General features: G+C 40.1%; 1 protein-coding gene across 2 annotated transcripts in view; it reads right to left on the reverse strand.

Annotated features, from left to right (window-relative positions):
• Nucleotides 1-3,926: 3,926 nt before the first annotated feature.
• The window catches only part of vopp1b (VOPP1 WW domain binding protein b), a 73,956-nt gene continuing 59,165 nt past the window's right edge, over nucleotides 3,927-18,717 (reverse strand). The window contains exons 5-6 of one of the 2 annotated variants that reach the window (XR_010968919.1): nucleotides 10,165-10,417; nucleotides 3,927-5,669 (exon numbers count right to left, since the gene is read on the reverse strand). Coding sequence is in view for 1 of the 2 variants with exons in the window: in XM_068011606.1 (XP_067867707.1) it covers nucleotides 10,224-10,417 (194 nt within the window). In the remaining variant the exon portion in view is untranslated. Of the gene's footprint in view, nucleotides 5,670-9,941; nucleotides 10,418-18,717 lie in introns of those variants that run through there. The other variant, XM_068011606.1, reaches the window with a different exon arrangement.

Consider the following 18,717-nt stretch of genomic DNA (forward strand, 5'->3'; position numbering starts at 1 on the left):
GACAATGGAGTGATCCCTCCATGGCGCATGCCTGGGCAGATGTATGGAGGTTGTGAGTTGCCCAAGTGTCAAAACCCCACTCTCTGCCTTCCTAGTGGGGTCCAAAGGAGTGCAGAGCATGACGTTTGGCGCCAGTATGGCTGCAAGAATTGTCGGAAACATGCCAACGGTGACACATGACCGCCTTCGGGGCTCGGCTCCGGATTTTCTGTTAGGGTTTACTCTCTCAGCCTTGGTCTCTCCCGAGACACCCACAAGGCAGTGGGGTTGTTAGCTCCTAATTTACTGAGTACACTCTTGCGAAACTACTGAGTACTCCACACACTCTAATGCTTAGCTCCATTTACTTATAATCCTAATCCTGCCCACAGCCCAGAGAAATAGAGAAACAATTATGCATTTTCTCTTTGCAGTGGAGCAAATGAAATGTGCAGAACAAAAGACTCTAATCATCATTTCTCCAATCCTTAAAAAATGGCGCATTCATAATCTAGGCTGCCAGAGTTCAGTGCACGATTGAGTAGATCAGCATCAGAGCCAAGGGCTGGAAAGTGGAGTTAAGGCTACAATCATAATCAGCCACAATCTTATTGAATGGCGGAGCAGGTCTACTCCTCTTATTTCTTATGTTGATGTAGTTCCTGAATGAGAAGTATTTCCATAGCATCATCTGCCCTTTCAGGTGCATGTATGAGATCCCATGGCACTACTTGAAGACTGGTACGCCTGGTGTCTCAGCCAACATGTATTCCTCATCCAACACCATCAAAAATAGACTTTATAAAAACTGACTGCTATGATGGCTTACATTTCAAGAAGTAATTCATTGACTGTTGAAGCACTTTAGGAAGTCCTGAATACAAGCTTTTTTTCCATTAACTTCCCCATGTTAATTTTTCACACAACTTTTTTTTAAGCTTCCTCTTAAATGCTACAGCCATGACCCAGCAACAACTTGTATTTAAAGCATCCTTAATGTAGAAAAAGGTGCTAACAACTTGCATTCTTAACGGGGCTGGTTGGATGAAGTATAAAATAAATAGGTCAATTGGTGCTGGTAACAAAATCTCATCAGTAATAGCAACCTCCTCTTTCCCCCAAGCATAATGTTTTAAGTCTCCCTGATTAGTAGTTTTGCAATGTTGCCCATGTCATTTGACCCCATTTAGCATATCATAGTTCTTAACCGTTTGCAACAAGAGATCTGGCTGCCTGCAACTTCTACCCAAGAATGGGAATGGGCAGAAGTCTGGCAGTAAATTGGTGCTTCCCTTAGCTGCACTATTTTGAATCCATTACTGTCTTTTTTTTTTTAAGCACAAATGGGGCAGTAAGGACAGGAAAATAGCACCCACTGTTTGTTTTCCATGAAAATTCAGTTAAGTGAGAGAAAACATCCTCTTGATTTAAAGCTTACTTCTATTTAGTTACATTAATACTGAGAAATGAATTGAAGCTGACATTCATTTCAGTATAAGGATCATTCAAAATTTAGCTTCTCACTCTCCTCTCGACTGCCAGTCATTCAAACTTTGCTCCGAAAATCCCATCACGAAAGCCTCCAATATGCAGGTTTTTCCTGAATTAAATATGCTCAAAAGTAACCCAACAAAAATATACAGAATATATAGATCTTCTCGGACAACCAAAAACAGTTATTGCCCATTCCTAATTGTTCTTGAGAAGGTGGTGGTGATGTGGTGCCTTCTTGAACCATGGCAGGCCTTGGGGTGTAGGTACACCAACAGTGCGATTAGGGAGTTCCAGGATTTTGACCCACTGACAGTAAAAGAACAGGGATATAGTTCCAAGTCAGGATGGTGTGTGGCTTGGAGGGGAACCTGCAGGTGGTGGTGTTCCCATGCATCTATTGCCCTTGTTTTTCTAGGTGGTAGAGGTCATGGGTTTGGAAGGTGCTGTTGAAAGAGCCTCTGAGTTGTTGCAGTGCATCTTGTAGATGGTACGCACTGCTGTCACTGCGTCGGTGGTGGAGGGAATGAATGTTGAAGGTGATGGATGGGGTGCCACTCAAGTAGGCTGCTTTGTCCTGGATGGTGTCCAGCTTCTTGAGTGTTATTGGAGCTGCACCCATCCAGGCATGTGGAGAATATTCCATCACACTCCTTACTTGTGTCTTGTAGATGGACAGGCATTGGGGAGTCAGGAGGTGAGCCTCTGACCTGCTGTTATAGCCACAACATTTATGTGGCTGGCCCAGTTCAGTTTCTGGTCAATAGTGACCCCCAGAATATTGATGAGGGATTCAGCGATGGTAAAGCCATTAAACATCAAGGGAGATGGTTATTGCCTGGCACTTGTGTGGTGCGAATGTTATTTGCCACTTATCAGCTCAAGCCTGGATTTTGTCCAGGTCTCGCTACCTATGGATACGGGCTGCTTCAGTATCTGAGGAATTATGAATGCACAATGTTCAGCACCAATCATCAGTGAACATCCCCCCTTCTGATAGAGGGAAGGTGAAGCAGCTGAAGATGGTTGGGCCTGAGACACTAGCCTGAGGAACTTATGCAATAACATCCTGGGACGGAGACGATTAACCTTCAGCAACCGCAACCATCTTCCTTTGACACAAACAAGAAAATGTAGAAATACTCTGCTTCTCTCTCCGCAGATGCTACCAGATCTGCTGAGTATTTCCAGCAGCTGCAGCAATTTGCTTTTATTACCATCTTCCTTTGCATTAGGTATGACTTGAACCAGTGGAGAGTTGTCCCGGATTCCCATCGACTCCAGTTTTGCTAGGGCTCCTTGTGCCATACTCTGTCAAATGCTGCCTTGCTGTCAAGGGCAGTCACTCTCACCTCACCTTTGGAGTTCAGCTCTTTTGTCCACGTTTGGGCCAAGGCTGTAATGAGGTCAGAAGCTGAGAGGCCCTGGCGGAACCCAAACTGAGCGTCAGTGAGTAGGTTATTGCTGAGTAAGTGCTGTCGACAACCCCTTCCATCACTTTGATGATTGGGAGAAGACAGGGGCAGTAATTGGCAAGGTCGAATTTGTCCTGCTTTTTGTGCACAGGTCATACCTGGGCAATTTTCCATATTGCCGGGTAGATGCCTGTGTTGTAGCTGTAGTAAAACAGTTTAGCTAGGGGTCCAGCAAGTTCTGGAACACAAATCTTCAGCACTATTGCTGGAATGTGTCAGAGCCCATAGCCTTTGCAGTATCCAGTACCTTCAGCTGTTTCTTGATATCTCATGGAGTGAATCAGATTGGCTGAAGACTGGTATCTGTGATGCTGGGGACCACAGGAGGCTGAGATGGATCATCTACTCACCCCTTCTGGCTGAAGATGGATGCAAATACTTTAGCCTTGTCTTTTGCACTGATGTGCTGGACTCACATCGTGGAGCCTTCTCCTACTCCTGTCAATTGTTTAATTGTCCACCACCATTTATGACTGAATGTGGCAGGACTACAGAGTTTCGATCTGATCCGGTGGTTATGGGATTGTTTAGCCCTATCTATTACATGCCAAACAACGGAAGCAGCATGCAAGTATGCCTGTGTTGTAGCTTCACGGCTGACACCTCATTTTTAGGGATGCCTGGTGCTGCTCCTGGCATGCACTCCTGCCCTTGTCATTGAACGAGGGTTGGTCCCCCAGCTTGATGGCCAGTTTTGAGTTGCTGGATCTATTCGAAACCTCTCCCATTTACCACAATGGTAGTACTACACAACACAATGGTGGGTACCCTCAGTGTGAAGACGAGACAATTTGGGATGAATAAAATGTTTCCCCATTTGATTGCAGGTTAATCAGGCTATCTACAGTTCTCTGAACAGCATACATAAAAAAAAATCAAGACTGGGGGTGCTTTAAGAGTTTCTGGTTCCTTGCATTTCCATTCCAAATAGTAAACAATATTAAATAAGCCTCTAGTGCAGCCATATTTTGAGTTAGATCAAATTTATTGTCTAATTTTTCTTATGCTGCAGCTCATTACAGAATAGAAACTGAAACACCGCACACAAACTTTTTTTTTTAAGGTAAAATTAGCATTAAGATTTAACAGGTTACATTGCCCACAATGTTAATACACAATGACTAGGCAGTTTTCTGCAACCAATTCAAAAAGACAACCTTCCACTTCAAAATTCTCAGCTTTGTGTTTAAATGCCTTAGTGGCCTCGTCCTTTCCTATCTCTGCAATATGCTCCAGCTCACCAACATCCCACCCAAATACTGTTCCTCTGCCTCTCCCTTTACTCAACCAATGGCAGCAATGCCTTCAACCACTTAAGGGGTATGCTCTGGAATGAGTTCCCCAAACCTCTCCAACTCCTTCAGGACCCTCATTAAAACTTACTTCTTTGACCAAGCTTTTGATCATCCCTGCTACTATCTCTATTTCACTCGGTGTCCATTTTTTCCCCTTATGCTTGCGTGAAGTGCCTTAGGACAATTTTTTCTAAGCTAAAGGTGCGATATAAATGCCAGGTTGTTGAAAAACCACAGTGCACAACAACAGCTTTGCTGAATTTTTAAATTGAAGTTCTAATTAATACTATATTTCTAATTGCATCAACACTAAATTTCACTAATAGGTTCATAATTAACATTGGTCATTGCAAACACTGGTAAATACTAGTAATCTACACAGGCGTGACTTGGAGAAACGTCAACAGGGCACTAATGGCAACTGAAGAGGAATTTTTCCTAACATCCTTGTTAAATTTCTCAATATACTGATTTCCAGTTAAAAAATGTAATGTTTTAAAATTTACACAAACAAAAAAATCAAGCAATTTGATATTTTTCTGCCTGTGCACTCATCTTCCTCCACTCAAAACTAGTATGTAGGAAATCAAGAATATCCCTCAATTGTTCTTTCACTCTCCATCCCTCAAACCCTCTGATCATGAAATCCCATTCGTCAAGTCCAATGTTGACATCCCTGACAGACATTTAAGCTACATACTTGCCCTCCCATCTAAAAATACTGAGGACTGGAATTCAGCCCTAAATGGAAATATTAGGGTCTATCCTCTATCCCTATAGTCAGCATTATTAAACATACAACTTGCAATATATTACATCTTAAACTAGTTTTTTACAAATAAGGTTAGCAATTGCAAAGAGTTGATGGACGCCCTGAGCTTTACATATTATTAGCAACAATAACCTGAACTATGGCATAATCATTTGGAATTTGTACATCACAGAACAAACCATGGATAGAAAAAGTTATACAGAAGTGTAATATTTGCTGGCCATGCATGCAATATTGTGAAATTGGAAAATCAACTGTACACAACATTCACTTTAGCATAATCCAGCATGTTTTACAATTTTAGATTATAAATGTTATTCCATTTGAAAGCAATGTTTTGGAAGAATAAAATGTTTTTGAAGTTTAAAAAAAAGGAAACAAGCTGTTACAGAATAGATATTTTACTGAGGCAAAGGGTATGTATTGCCCAGTGATGTGACTCACTTTGAAATACAGTCACCACAGAACTAGGGAAAAACTTCAGATCAAATAGCATCTGTTCCAAATTCAATAGAAGCAGATATGTAGATTCATTTTCAATATCACCTTACAAGCGGTACCAAGTTTACATCAATAGATGGTTGATTAAATCCACAATTTAACACTAAAAGAGAATCTGGAATTCAAACTGCAGATCTGGGCATGCCTGCAATTAATCTGAAATATAAAAACAAATGCAATTTTACTTTCTCAAACCATTTAGAATTTCAAACGCTTTCACATGCGAGTTAAAGTCTGGGGTCCAGTTTGGGCTTTCTAAGCCCAATTCAGCCTAGACAGTCTGTGGTTTTCTGTCCATTGAAATGAACAGGTGGAAAATAATGGACTGGACAGCACACAAGTGAAAGCCAGTGACTTTACCAAAACTTCCACTCACTTAAGCATAAGCAAAACATAATCTCTCTGCTACTACTGAGGCAAATGGCAGCAATAAATAAAATAAGTACTTTGAAAGCCTCACCGCCAACCCCCTCAACACCCCCCCACTCCTCCAGCTTTTGATATATTCCACGTGGTCATTTCTCCAAAGAATTAATGCCTGCTGGAAATGCTTGAATGGACTTTAGGTGAAGACAGGATTGGATGCAGCCAAAATCCCCTCCATAATTAAGTAGCTTGTCACACTTAATTTATCTAACCTCACATGAGAAAAGCCACTTTGAGCACAAAGTTGTAAAATTCATCATATCTCCAGATCAGGAAAAGTGGCAGTTAAATGAGCTGTTGGTTACTATACTGTGCTTGGGGGAGTTAAATGAATCAAGCTGCAAGTGAGCGCGAACATGCAGCAACAAACCACTCAGTCATGCAGAGTCAAAGTAGGAACTACGGTGGATTAATGCCAAGACTAGGAAATTTCAGCACAGATAAATGTCATTCAGCCCATCATACTCGTGCGCTGTCTACTTCTTGTTTACATGCTGCCCTTCGGTGACATCATCTGAAAGTATAGCGTTAGTTTTCATATGTATGCTGACAACACTCAGCTCTTACTTCACCACCACTTCTCCACTGTTGCTAAATTATAAGACTGTTTATCTGACATCCAGCACTAAATAAGCAGAAATTTCCTCCAATTAAATGGGAAGCCATTGTTTTCGGTCCCCACTCCAAACTCCGTTCCCTAGCTAGCAACTCCATTCCTCTCTGTGGCAACAGTCTGAGATTATACCAGCCTGTTCGTAAACTTGCTGTCACGTTTGAACCCAAGGTGAGCTTCCGACCTCATATTCATGCCATCAGTAAGACTGCCTATTTCCATCTCCGTAACATCAACCAACTTTGCCTGTCTCAGCTCATCTGCTGAAACGCTCAGTCATACTTTCGTTACCTCTAGACATGACTATTGCAATGCATATCTGGCTGGTCTCCTGTAAACTTGGTCATCCAAACTCTGCTGACTGTCTTAACTCACACCAAGTCCTGTTCCCCTTTCACCTATGCTCGCCGACTTACATTGGCTCCCAATCAAGCAACATCTTGACTTTAAAATTCTCATCCTTGTTTTCAATCCCTCCATGGCTTTGCCCCTCCCTACATCTGTTGTCTCCTCCAGCCCCACAACCCTCCAAGATATGGGCATTCCTCTAATTCTGGCCTCTTGTGCATGCCTGACTTTAATCGCTCCACCACTGGTGGCTACGCCTTCAGTTGCCTAAGCCCCAAGCTTTGGAATACCCCCTCTACATTCTCTGCCTCTCCACCTTGCTTTCCTGCTTTAAGACGCTTCTTAAAATCGACCTCTTTGAGCAAGCTTTTGGGCATCTAATATCTCCATTTGTGGCTCAGTGTCATACTGTGTTTTATAATGATCCTGTGAAGCACGTTGGGATGTTTCATTACATTAAAGGCACTATATAAATAAGTTGTTGATGCTTGTGCCACCTCAGAGCTATTTACTCCCATGACATTTTCCCACTGTTTATGCAAACCATAAAAATTATAGCACAGGTGATCATTCATCTCTACATACCTGTACCAACTCAATTTGACATATCTAAACCAATTTCCCCTCCTTTGTCCATATCCTCTTTTTATCTAATTGCCTCAAAATGGTGACTGGCTCAGCTTCAATGCATTCCATAACCCAACATACTTTTGCCTAAAAAAACTTGCATTTGTATAGCGCCTTTCAGTTCAGGATATTCCAAAGCTCTTCACGGCCAATTATGTACTTTTGAAGTATGGTCACTGTTACAATGTTGGGAAAAAATGTCCCCTTTATGCTCTTAGTACTAATCAAAAGTTATGTCCGTAGTTACTGATTCACTTAACAGTGGAAATAAGCATTCACAAGGGTAATGTTCTAGTTTTGTGCTACCAGCATGGAGCCTCTTCCATGTACAGCAAGTAGTATAAATTTTAGGGCACGCCATGTACAAGTATCAATAGTCAGATGAGCACATATTGTGTGTGCCAAAGTTTCAAGATGTGCACTCAACTCCCAACCAGAAGTGTAAAAATCAGACAATCACTCCTCATTTAACCTCTCAAGCCTTTGGAAAACTTTGAACATTTCTGCTGCATCCCCCATTAGCCCTCTGCTGAATACAACCTAGGTTTTCAAGACTTGGAATCTTGCAGCACTGAAGGAGGCAATTCAGCCCATGGTGCCTCTGCCAGCTCTTTGAAAGTTATGCAATTCGTCCTACTCTTTCCCCATAGACTGACACATTTTTCCTGTAATAACTATTCTTTCATCTGATGTCATCCCAGTAAATCTGCACTGCAAATTTGCTATGGACCAAGATATTTCCTATTATAGGGCCTTCAAATATGCATACACCCTCTGGTCGAATCCATGCCTTATACAGATTTGCAATCACCTCCTTGATTTTGTATTCAATGCTTTTTAAATGGCTATTTTCACCTGTGATCCTGATTGTAAAGATCTTTTGCCCCTAGAAATCTCTCTCCTCCACTTGCTTGAAGTTTTTCCTGCTTACAAGATCTTTACCATTATTCTATTTTTGTGAAAATGCATCACTTCATTACTGTATACGTGAATATGTATACACCAGTAAGTCATATCATTTAATCATGGGTTTCTAATCAGTATTGTCTTGGCTGTAGAATTGGATTATCATTTCTGCAGCCTGTAATAAATGATATAGGAATATGATCAAGAGCAACTTATTTTATGCCATATGAATGTGATCCATTTAGGAACAGGAAAAATATGAAAACCTGGTAATAAGTATTGCTGCTCTTAAAAAAATTCTGCTTAAAGGTGCACATTATTGCAGATCTGTTTGCACAGTGCAAATATAAATTTATTTAACATTGATCTTTTGCATTGAAGCAATGATATTTCTAGTCCACTAGTTGACAGACAGTGCAGTTCAGAATGAGAAAATTATTTTAGAAATTGTTCCTTTAACAAAGGTGACTGTTCTGACTAAACAGCATTGATACAGAATATCTCATGCCGTTTGGCTCCAACAATTGGTACTTTTTTAATTTCAGGAATTGTATGAAAAATTGCAGAAAAATTCAAATTCAAAAGATTTTATTTAAAGTCTAATGTACAAACTAGGTTACCTATGTTTCTGTATAGATAAACCCTTGTTATCCAGAATTAATTTGCAATATTAGTCAGAACAGACACCATGAATCCTTTCATAAAACAGCATTTTATTTTAAAATAGAATATTCTTATAATTATTTTTCTGGAGTTTTCTTTTTAAAATTAAAAAAAAGTATAACCAAAATGGAGTCATGCAGCTTTCAGAGTAGCACTGTGCTACTGTTGAAAAATCATTTAAGATTTTTTCCTATTAGCAAGACTACAGATTTCACCTCACTGCGAATCCTTCTGTAAGATGACTAGAAACTGAAAGCACATAGAACACTGAAAACAAATTTGTGAAATCTATTCATTCACGAACCTACTTATTTCTAAACACAGAATTTCAAAGCACCAATGCATTGTCCATTCACTGCAATAAAATGGATAATGTTTAATCTCATAAATCTAGGATAAAGCATCTCCAGTTAGCCTATATTTTATAATATATCTAAACCTTTTTGTACAAAACGCACGTATTCATTTCAAGATAACCTCCAAGATTCTGATGTTTGTATGTGAAGAGATTTAAACAAATATTTTAACCCATAAAGTTAAAAAAAAATTTTTGACTTACTTCTCCTCAGTACATGGTTCACTTATCAATTTCCTCCATTTATCAAACTTTTAAATATCTTCAAATTGGCTGATGAATGGAGTATGCTTATTAACAGGTATCCACATCGCCAAAACTTCTGGCAATTGTGCATTAATGGATCAACCACCAATAAACAAGTCCAGTTAAACTTAGAAAACGCAATTTGTTTCTATTTTAATCTGACTTAAACATAGCCACAAATAAAGAGATTTAAAATGAAGATAGAATTTACCTATAAACCATCAAGAAATAGCTTTTTACCAAGTTTCTACTGAATTTTAGGTGTATTTTATTTTTTACTAAAGATTATACAATTCCCTTAGATCCTCAATTTTTAAATAGAGCATGTTATTTCTTACAAAGCTTTGATCACATTTGCTGGAGGGTCTACAGTACATTAAAAAATCAAAAGCATCAGAACTAAATGCAACTCCTGGGGTGCACTGTGGTCAAGTGTATATCCCCAGAGATATGCACCTCTTCCATACTTTTCCTGTAGAAGGTAAGTTGCCAGTCTATGAGAGTGACATCCACTGAAATCTGACATTTATCTCTCTCCTTCCTTATTTGACGTTTTTACAACTTGCTCGTAGGGAGGGGGTGGCTGATTGCAGTAGGCTGGCGGGGGTGGGTAGGCTGGGTTCAGTAGAGGAAAATTTGGTTGAATGTGAAAAGTTGAGGCAATAGGATTAACAACAGGTGCTCCGGGTTCTGTGTAATATTGCATTCCAGTCTGATTGGCTGTAAGCAGAAGAAACAGAAAATGGTTACACAAGTACTTAGCACTGAACAACAACACTACTCATGTGGAAAGTTAATCAGTGTTACGACTGAGGTGGGAGGAGTGCACTGCCTTTTCTAGTTCCACTTTTCCACAGGTCACAATATATATTCCAGTGTTTACCGTTACTGATAGTCAACCATTGACTCTACTCTTTATCCCAGAATAAAATACACCAATCAGGTTTCTTTAACAAACAAAATTATCAGTTTATTATAACCAGTAACGAAGCAAAGCATCAACATATTGGAATATGAAAGTTCCCTTTTACCTTATAGCCCCTCACACACACAGGTTAAATGAAAAAAGATTTTCTTTTTAGAGCTGTGTTACAAAAAAAAAATCAAAATAGTATACTTTGGCCAAATGATTTATTTATTTATGTGATATAAGTTGCAATAAAGAAATAAGAAATTTACAAATGGATATGGATAGTTTAGGAGAATGGGCCAAAATTTGGCAGATGGAGTTTAACGTGGATAAGTGTGAGGTTATCCATTTAGAAGAATAGAAAGGCAAATGATCAAAATGGAGAGAAACTTCAGAGTGGTTCAGTGCAGAGGGATCTGGGTGTTCTCGTGCATGAATTGCAGAAAACTAGTATGCAGGTGCAGCAGGTAATAAGAAAGGCAAATGGAATTTTGGCATTTATTGCTAAAGGAAGAGAGTATAAAAGTAGGGAAGTGTTGCTGCGACTGTACAAGGCATTAGGAAGACTGCACCTGGGGTATTGCGTACAGTTTTGGTCCCCTTATTTGAGGGGGGGGGGGGGATGTAGTTGCATTGGAGGCAGTTCAGGGGAGGTTCACTAGATTGATTCCAGAGATGAGGGGTTTGTCTTATGAAGAGAGATTGAGCAGTATAGGGCTTTACTCTCGAGTTTAGATGAAAGGAGATCTAATTGAGGTATACAATATGATTAAGGGGATTGACAAAGTAGACAGAGAGGATGTTTCCTCTGGTGGGGCAATCTAGAGCAAGAGGTCATAGTTTTAGGATAAGGGGTAGCAGATTTAAAACAGAGATGAGGAGAAATTACTTCTCTCACAGGGTCGTGAGTCTGTGGAATTCACTACCCCAGAGTACAATGGATGCTGGGACATTGAGTAAATTTAAGGAGATACAGATTTTTAAAATTAGTCATGGGTTGAAGGGTTATGGAGAACGGGCAGGAAAGTGGAGTTGAGGCAGAGATGAGATCAGTCATGATCGTATTGAATAGCAGAGCATGCTTGAGGGGCTGAATTGCCTACTCTTGCTCCCAGTTCTTGTGTTCTTAAACACTTGTTAACTCGAAGATATGGAAAGATGTCAGCTGTCCCTTTTTGGTTTGGCGTCCCAAATACACGTGGACGACTGTCTCCAGGATCTTCCTAGAACAGTTCTTTTCTGGCGACATTGAGGATCAGTTTGACAGACTTTCCAGAAGAAATGCGTCAACAGGGGTTTCTAGCAGACCTTTCAGGAGGAATGCAGCATCAATTTCTCTATTTCTTACGCTCGCTTCTAAGACCTTTTCAAAGAGATGGAAAAGCTGGCAGGTTTTTCAAAGAGTTAGAAAAAAGGCTGAGCTGGGGGTTTTTCTTCAGCAGGTTGATTCTTAAACTGTTTTCAGAACACTTTCCAAACCCCAACTCACTGTCCAAAGCGAAACCAAAAACAATCTCAAGAGCCAAGCCTCCTGACCCCTATAAATCCTGACCTGTCACTTCTCTGTGAACATCTTCAAGTCAAAAAGCCTATGCTGGGTATTTATCTGAAGATAGGTGACTTCCAGTAAGGGTTGTTTACAAGCAAGTTCTCTCAGTGTCCTTTCAATGACCCCAGTGAAAAAAAAATTCATGGAATGCTTTTTAGTTTTCCCAAATAAAACTATGTCCATAATTCTAAAATACAGGAGTCTTAAAAAAAAAAATACAGAAGCACCGTCTTAACGGTCAAAATGTGTCTCTGCTACAGTGGCAATATTAGATTGTTTCCCTGATTTTATCAGATCAGAGAAAGTTCTAATTATTGTTTTCAGTAGTAATTCAACAATGTGTATGCATGTGTATTCCCGAGATTAGGGCCGAGATGGCTGAAGGCACAATCACCAATGGTGGGGCAAAGTAGTGGAGGATTGTCAAGAGATTATAGTTGGAGAAACGCAAGGTTGGAAGAAGTTAGAGTTACTAAGGCCATGGAGAGATTGGAAAATGAGCTTGAAAATTTTAAATTTGAGACACTGGTAGACCAGGAGCTAATGCAGGTCAGCAAGCAGAAGGATGGGAGAGTGGAAATTGGTGTGGGTTAGGATGTGGGAAGAGTTTTGCATGAGCTTAAGTTTACAGAGGGTCGTCAGCCAGGAGAGCATTCAAATAGTTGACTCCAGTGTTAAAAAAAGCACGGATAAGGGCATCAGCAGGAGATGGGCTGTGTTAGAGGTGGACTTTGAGATGAGAGGTGCTACGCGGTCAGAAACTCAACTCCGGACCAAACAGGATGCCAGTTTGCAACCAAACAGTTTGGCTCAGGCTGAAATAGTGGCAGGGCAAGGGAAGAGAATTGGTGGCAAGGGAACAGAGTTTGTGACGGGGACTGAAGACAATAGTTTTGGTCTTCTCAATGTTTAACTAGAGGAAAAAGTGGCTCCAGGACTGGAAGTCAGACAAGCTGACTGACAACAGAGGCAGTGAAGAGAGGTGGTAGCGAGGTAGAGTTGCGTGCCATCACTGTACACGTGGAACCCGCTGTGCTTTTGGATGATGTCGAAGGACAGCAAGTACATGAGAAACAGGAGGGGGCTAAGGATAGATCCTTGGTGGACTCAAGGCAACAGTGCAGCGATAGGAAGAGAAGCCACTGCAGGAGATTCTCTGGCTACAACCGGATAGACAAAAGTGGGCATTAGTTTTCAGCTGGACAACAGAGAAGAGGTGTTGGAGGAGGATGGTGTAGTTCACAACCTGTAGATAGGATGAGAAGAATGAGGAAGAATACAGTTGGAGGGTGGGGGAAGAGATGCAGCAGAGGCAGCCAAATCAATGGTCTCAATCTGAGTGACAAGTTTGTAAACTGCTTACACATTGTTGAAGGTGGAAGGGGCAGAGGAAAGAGCTTTAAGGTGCACTATGCCTGTCCAAACTGGGACACAAAGTACATGAAAATTGGCCCTGTTTTTGTTTCACACTTGCAATGGTTGCATACAGTTTACTGTTCGTTGTAAATTCCATCTTTTATTTAACATTTAATAGCTTAAAAGTCAGCTGCTGTCCATTACAGTACTCTATTTTCTATTATATAAAAATCGCTAACCGTTCCACCAAATGACAGACAATATGAACTAAATGGTATAATTATAAAGGGGGTGCAGAAACTGAGAGAGATCTGCAGGTGTATGCACACAAATCTTTAAAGGCGACAGGTCAAGTTGGTTAAAGAAACTATATGGGACCCTTGGCTTTATTAATAAAGGAATAGAGTACCAAAGCAAGGAAGTTATGCTAAACCTTTATAGAACACCAGTTAGGCCTCAACTAGTGAATTGTGTTCAATTCTGAGCACCACAGTTTAGGAGGGATATCAAGAAAGTGAAAAGATTTACCATATTGGTATCAGAAACGAGGGACATCAGTTATGTGGAGAGGCTGGAAAAGCTGGGGTTGTTCTCCTTTGAGGAGAGAAGACGACGACAAGGTTTGAGAGAGGTGTTCAAAATCATGAAGAGTTTTATTAAAGTAGAAAGAAACTGGTTCCAGTGGTAGAAGAGTCAGTAACCAAACAATAGAGATTGAAAGTGACTGGCAAAAGAACCAGAGGTGACATGAGAAAACTTTTTTTTTTTTAAACGCAACAAGTTGTTGTGATCTGGAATGCACTGCCTGAAAGGATGGTGAAAGCAAATTGAATAATAATGACACAGTAGGAACGATGCAGACAATGTAGTTAAGAAGGAGTGTGTAATATTGGATGTGATATTAAGGAGATTAGCATCCTTGAAAGTGGATAAACCACCAGAGTCAGATGAAATATATGCCAAGCTGTTCAAAAAAGCCAGGGAGGAAATAGCAGAAGGTCTGACCATCACTTTCCAATCCTCACTGGATGCAGATGTGTTGCAGGAGGATTGGAGGACTGCTAAGGTTGTACCTTTGTTTAAAAAGGGAGCGAGGGATCGACTGAATAACTAAAGGCCAGTCAGTCTAACCTCAGTAGTGGGCAAATTACTGAAATCAATTCTGATACACAAGATAAACTGTCACTTAGAAAGGCAAAAGGACAGGCAGAATGGATTTGTTAAGGGAAGATCTTGTCTGACCAACTTGATTGAATTTTTTTGAGGTGGTAACAAGGAAGAATGATGTGATCTACATGGATTTTAACAAGGCTTCAACAAGGTCCCACATTTATTTATTTATTTAGAGATACAGCACTGAAACAGGCCCTTCGGCCCACCGAGTCTGTGCCGACCAACAACCACCCATTTATACTAACCCTACACTACCCCATATTTTCTACCACATCTCCACCATTCTCCTACACTAGGGGCAATTTACAATGGCCAATTTACCTAGCAACCTGCAAGTCTTTTTGGAGGTGGGAGGAAACCGGAGCACCCGGCGGAAACCCACGCAGGGAGAACTTGCAAACTCTGCACAGGCAGTACCCAGAATCGAACCCGGGTCGCTGGAGCGGTGAGGCTGCGGTGCTAACCACTGCGCCACTGTGCCGCCCACATGGCAGAATGGTTAAAATAATAAAAGCCCATGAGATCCATGGGAATGTAGCAAGCTGGATACAAAATTGGCTCAGTGGCAGGAAACAAGGGTAATGGTTAACAGGTGTTTTTTGCGACTGGAAGGCTGTTTTCAGTGGGGTTCTGCAGGGCTCAGTACTAGGACCCTGCTTTTTGTGGTATATATTAACGATTTGGACTAAAATGTAGGAGGCATGATCAAGTTGTTTGCAGACAACACAAAAAATGGCCACATGATTGACAGTGAGTAGGGAAGGTGTAGACTGCAGGAAGGTATCAATGGACTTGTCAGTGGGCAGAAAAGTGGGAAATGGAATTCAACCGAGAGAAGTGTGAGGTGATGCATTTGGGGAGGTCTAACAAGACAAAAGGATTGCACAATAAATGGCAGGATACTGAGAAGTGTGCATGTCCACAGATCCCTGAAGGTATCAGGACAGGTTGATAAGGTGGTTAAGAAGGCATATGGAATACTTTCCTTTATTAGCCGAGCTTAGAATATAAGAGCGGAGAGGTTATGCTGGAACTATATAAAAACAGTTGTTAGGTCATAACTTGAGTACAGCATGCAGTTTCGGTCACTAAAAGCAAAATACTGCAGATGCTGGAAATCTGAAATAAAAACAAAAATTCTAGAAATACTCAGCAGGTCTGGCAGCATGTGTGGAGAGAGAAGCAGAGTTAACGTTTCAGGTCAGTGACTTTTCATCAGTTCTCTCCAGATTTTCTAAACAGAAATGCGCTGGATTTATAAACTCAAAATCCAGCAGCCTTAATGCAATTCAATCTAACAGACTGAATAACTAGATGTCCACGTTCTCAGAATGACATATTTCACTGCACTTTATTGACAATAGGACAATGTGATCAAGACACTTTGGGGAAATTACTACAATAGAGACATTTCATAGTTGATCAATTTATATGCTATTAGGTGGCGTTTACTTGTACACAAAATGAATGAAATGTTTTATTCCCACATCATATGAAAAACAGTGTCTGATTCAGCTTTTAAATCTACAGAAATTCTAAAGTTTTGTGTAGTGATATAGATCTGTTGGGTCAAGTGTGTGAAGGTATTTCTTTAGAGATAAGAAGACATTTGGACATCATGTCAATTAAAATAAATTGGTCACTAGTGCATGAAGATTGTAACGCCTCGGCCTTAACGTTGTTGCCTGAGAGATAGACATTGTGTTAACATGATAAAAATAAATGAAAACAAACATGAAGGGCTGAATGATCTTAGGTGTCTCTTAGGTCCACTAAAATAGTCAAAAGACAAAATGAAACGCTCTTAATTTTCTAGAAAAGAAATTCCAAATTAAGCATCTGAGGAAATGGCCATATGAGAGCAATGCTTTCCAACTATTTTCTTAATAAATCTTAGTTTTGAAATTTTGGCAGCTGTTGCACTGATGATAAATCTACCTCCTAGCCAACCCCACAGTAAAGTCTTGGCAGCAACAGAAATCTAGAAATAGCATAGGATTGAAAACTATCTTCCTTCTGCAAGTCTGGTTATTCTCGAGCAAAGCAATCTTGTTATAGTTAATGGTCAGATCCTCAGCTCCTGACCTCCAGCTTTCAAGTCTACAGAAATCTTCCAGCAGGATACCTAACTGCTGCTGGACAGCAAGTTCTTAAGTTTCACATACATATTATAGTTGCTGTTATATGCCTTTTCCACTGAAGAATCCTCCTTATGTCAAGCTACTTCTGCCCATCAGCAAACATTATCCGCAAGACATGAACGACAAAATAACAAGTGAACATGCGTCAGTTTAACTGTACAATACTTATATTTATCAGTAAATGCCTAAAAATATTTGAATTTGCCAACCTGAGTTTTTTGCTTCAACACAAGATTGAGACTTCTGATATGTAATCTGCTAATTTTATAGTAAAATAGGCTGGAGTCTCCATATGAAATTTCATTAATTTAATAATCTGAGCTCTAAAACTGAAAGAAATTTACTGCAACAAAATGTTCTCCCTCACATCATCCATCAGCTGAGCAGCAGCAGAATCTCTGACACCATCCACCTTCCTGCTTATACAGTGCAGTATAAATCCTGTTTGTTCTTGCTTGTTCTTTTACAGTAAATTCTCATGTCACGTGTCAATATTGGCTTCAAAAGGGGCAAGGCGAGTAATGAATATTACTTTAAGACTGTGAATGCTACTAATGCCATTTCAAGGAAAGTTTTTTGAATGAAAATATTAATACAACAATGACTACATTTTACAAAAGTACAAAAGCTACGAGAATACTAACTTATTCCTCAGGCTCGTTGTAATCATTGAGGCACTTCTGTTTCATGGCACTACCAATAGAACCACCCAGAACACTTGCAAACTTGTAATGGCACCCTCAGTAATCTGTGATTTGCCCAGAGATAAATGTCACAACTTGAAAAAAATCACCTAACCAATAGCATATACAAGTTAGAATAACCACTGTACAAAAAGATAAAACATCTTAAGAAAATGTTACCATCCAAGAATCTCAAAAAAAAACACTATCCACATACAGCCAACATATATACTTGCCGCAAACAGATCGTCCCAGTTAGACATTAAACATGTTAAAGATAGACCTGGTCACAACTGTAATGCAACCATATCAATCTTTACATTTTAGGCTTTTGACTGGCTGGAAAACTGACTCCAAAGCCATAAGCAATAAAATTTAGAAAAGATGCTACAAGTCAGATTATTTAAAATATGCAGCAAATTAGATAAAGTTGTTTTAAAAAGTAACATTAAAGTATTGCTGAAAATAGAGACATGTTAAGCTTTTCGTCTTGCACTCATCAGGACAATCTGCAAGAATACCAATGTAAGGGAAAACAAATTTATACTGTATAAGAGAGGCATTGCCATGGAGAATGCACCAGTTAAAGGTAACTGACAGCTAACCGCCAAGCTTTATTTGAAATTTAAACCAGGCAGCTTGACTCTGATTGGTCAAGGTACTGGCCTGAGGAATGAACCAGCGAATGGCTGTCACTTATTTTGTTTAGCTGAAACAGGCATAATGTTTGTACATATTTTGTCTACAAAGAACAGGGCCCTGTGAATTAATATATGTAGCTTCCAGTACGCGCAAATGCGCCACACTGTGAGCCCTACTGACAATCTTAAACTGGTTGTCAGCGTAATTCTTAGCACACTGAGGATTATTTAACAAATGTAGTCCAATTGCAGAATCACATCTAATGCTGGACACAGCGTTTTGAGTTTTGCAAGCACGGGCTGGTTGGGTATTGCCTGTATCTTGCCTGTTGTGAACAGCAGAATCGACATGCTGTTTGACATGATCCACCAGTCTTTGGGATGTACAGCCAAAATACATAGCATCACATTAGCATTGAAATTCATATATCACATTACTTTGAGCAACACTCGAAGCTAGCTTTTCATGTTGTTACTATGCAGTATTTGGTTGGCTGTATGTCCAGCTCATCCATGACTGGTAGAGGCTGGGCTGCCTTAAGGGCAGTCTCAGTGACATTCTCCCTG

This window comes from Heterodontus francisci, chromosome 2 (assembly GCF_036365525.1).
Source record: "Heterodontus francisci isolate sHetFra1 chromosome 2, sHetFra1.hap1, whole genome shotgun sequence".
Lineage (NCBI taxonomy): Eukaryota > Metazoa > Chordata > Chondrichthyes > Heterodontiformes > Heterodontidae > Heterodontus > Heterodontus francisci.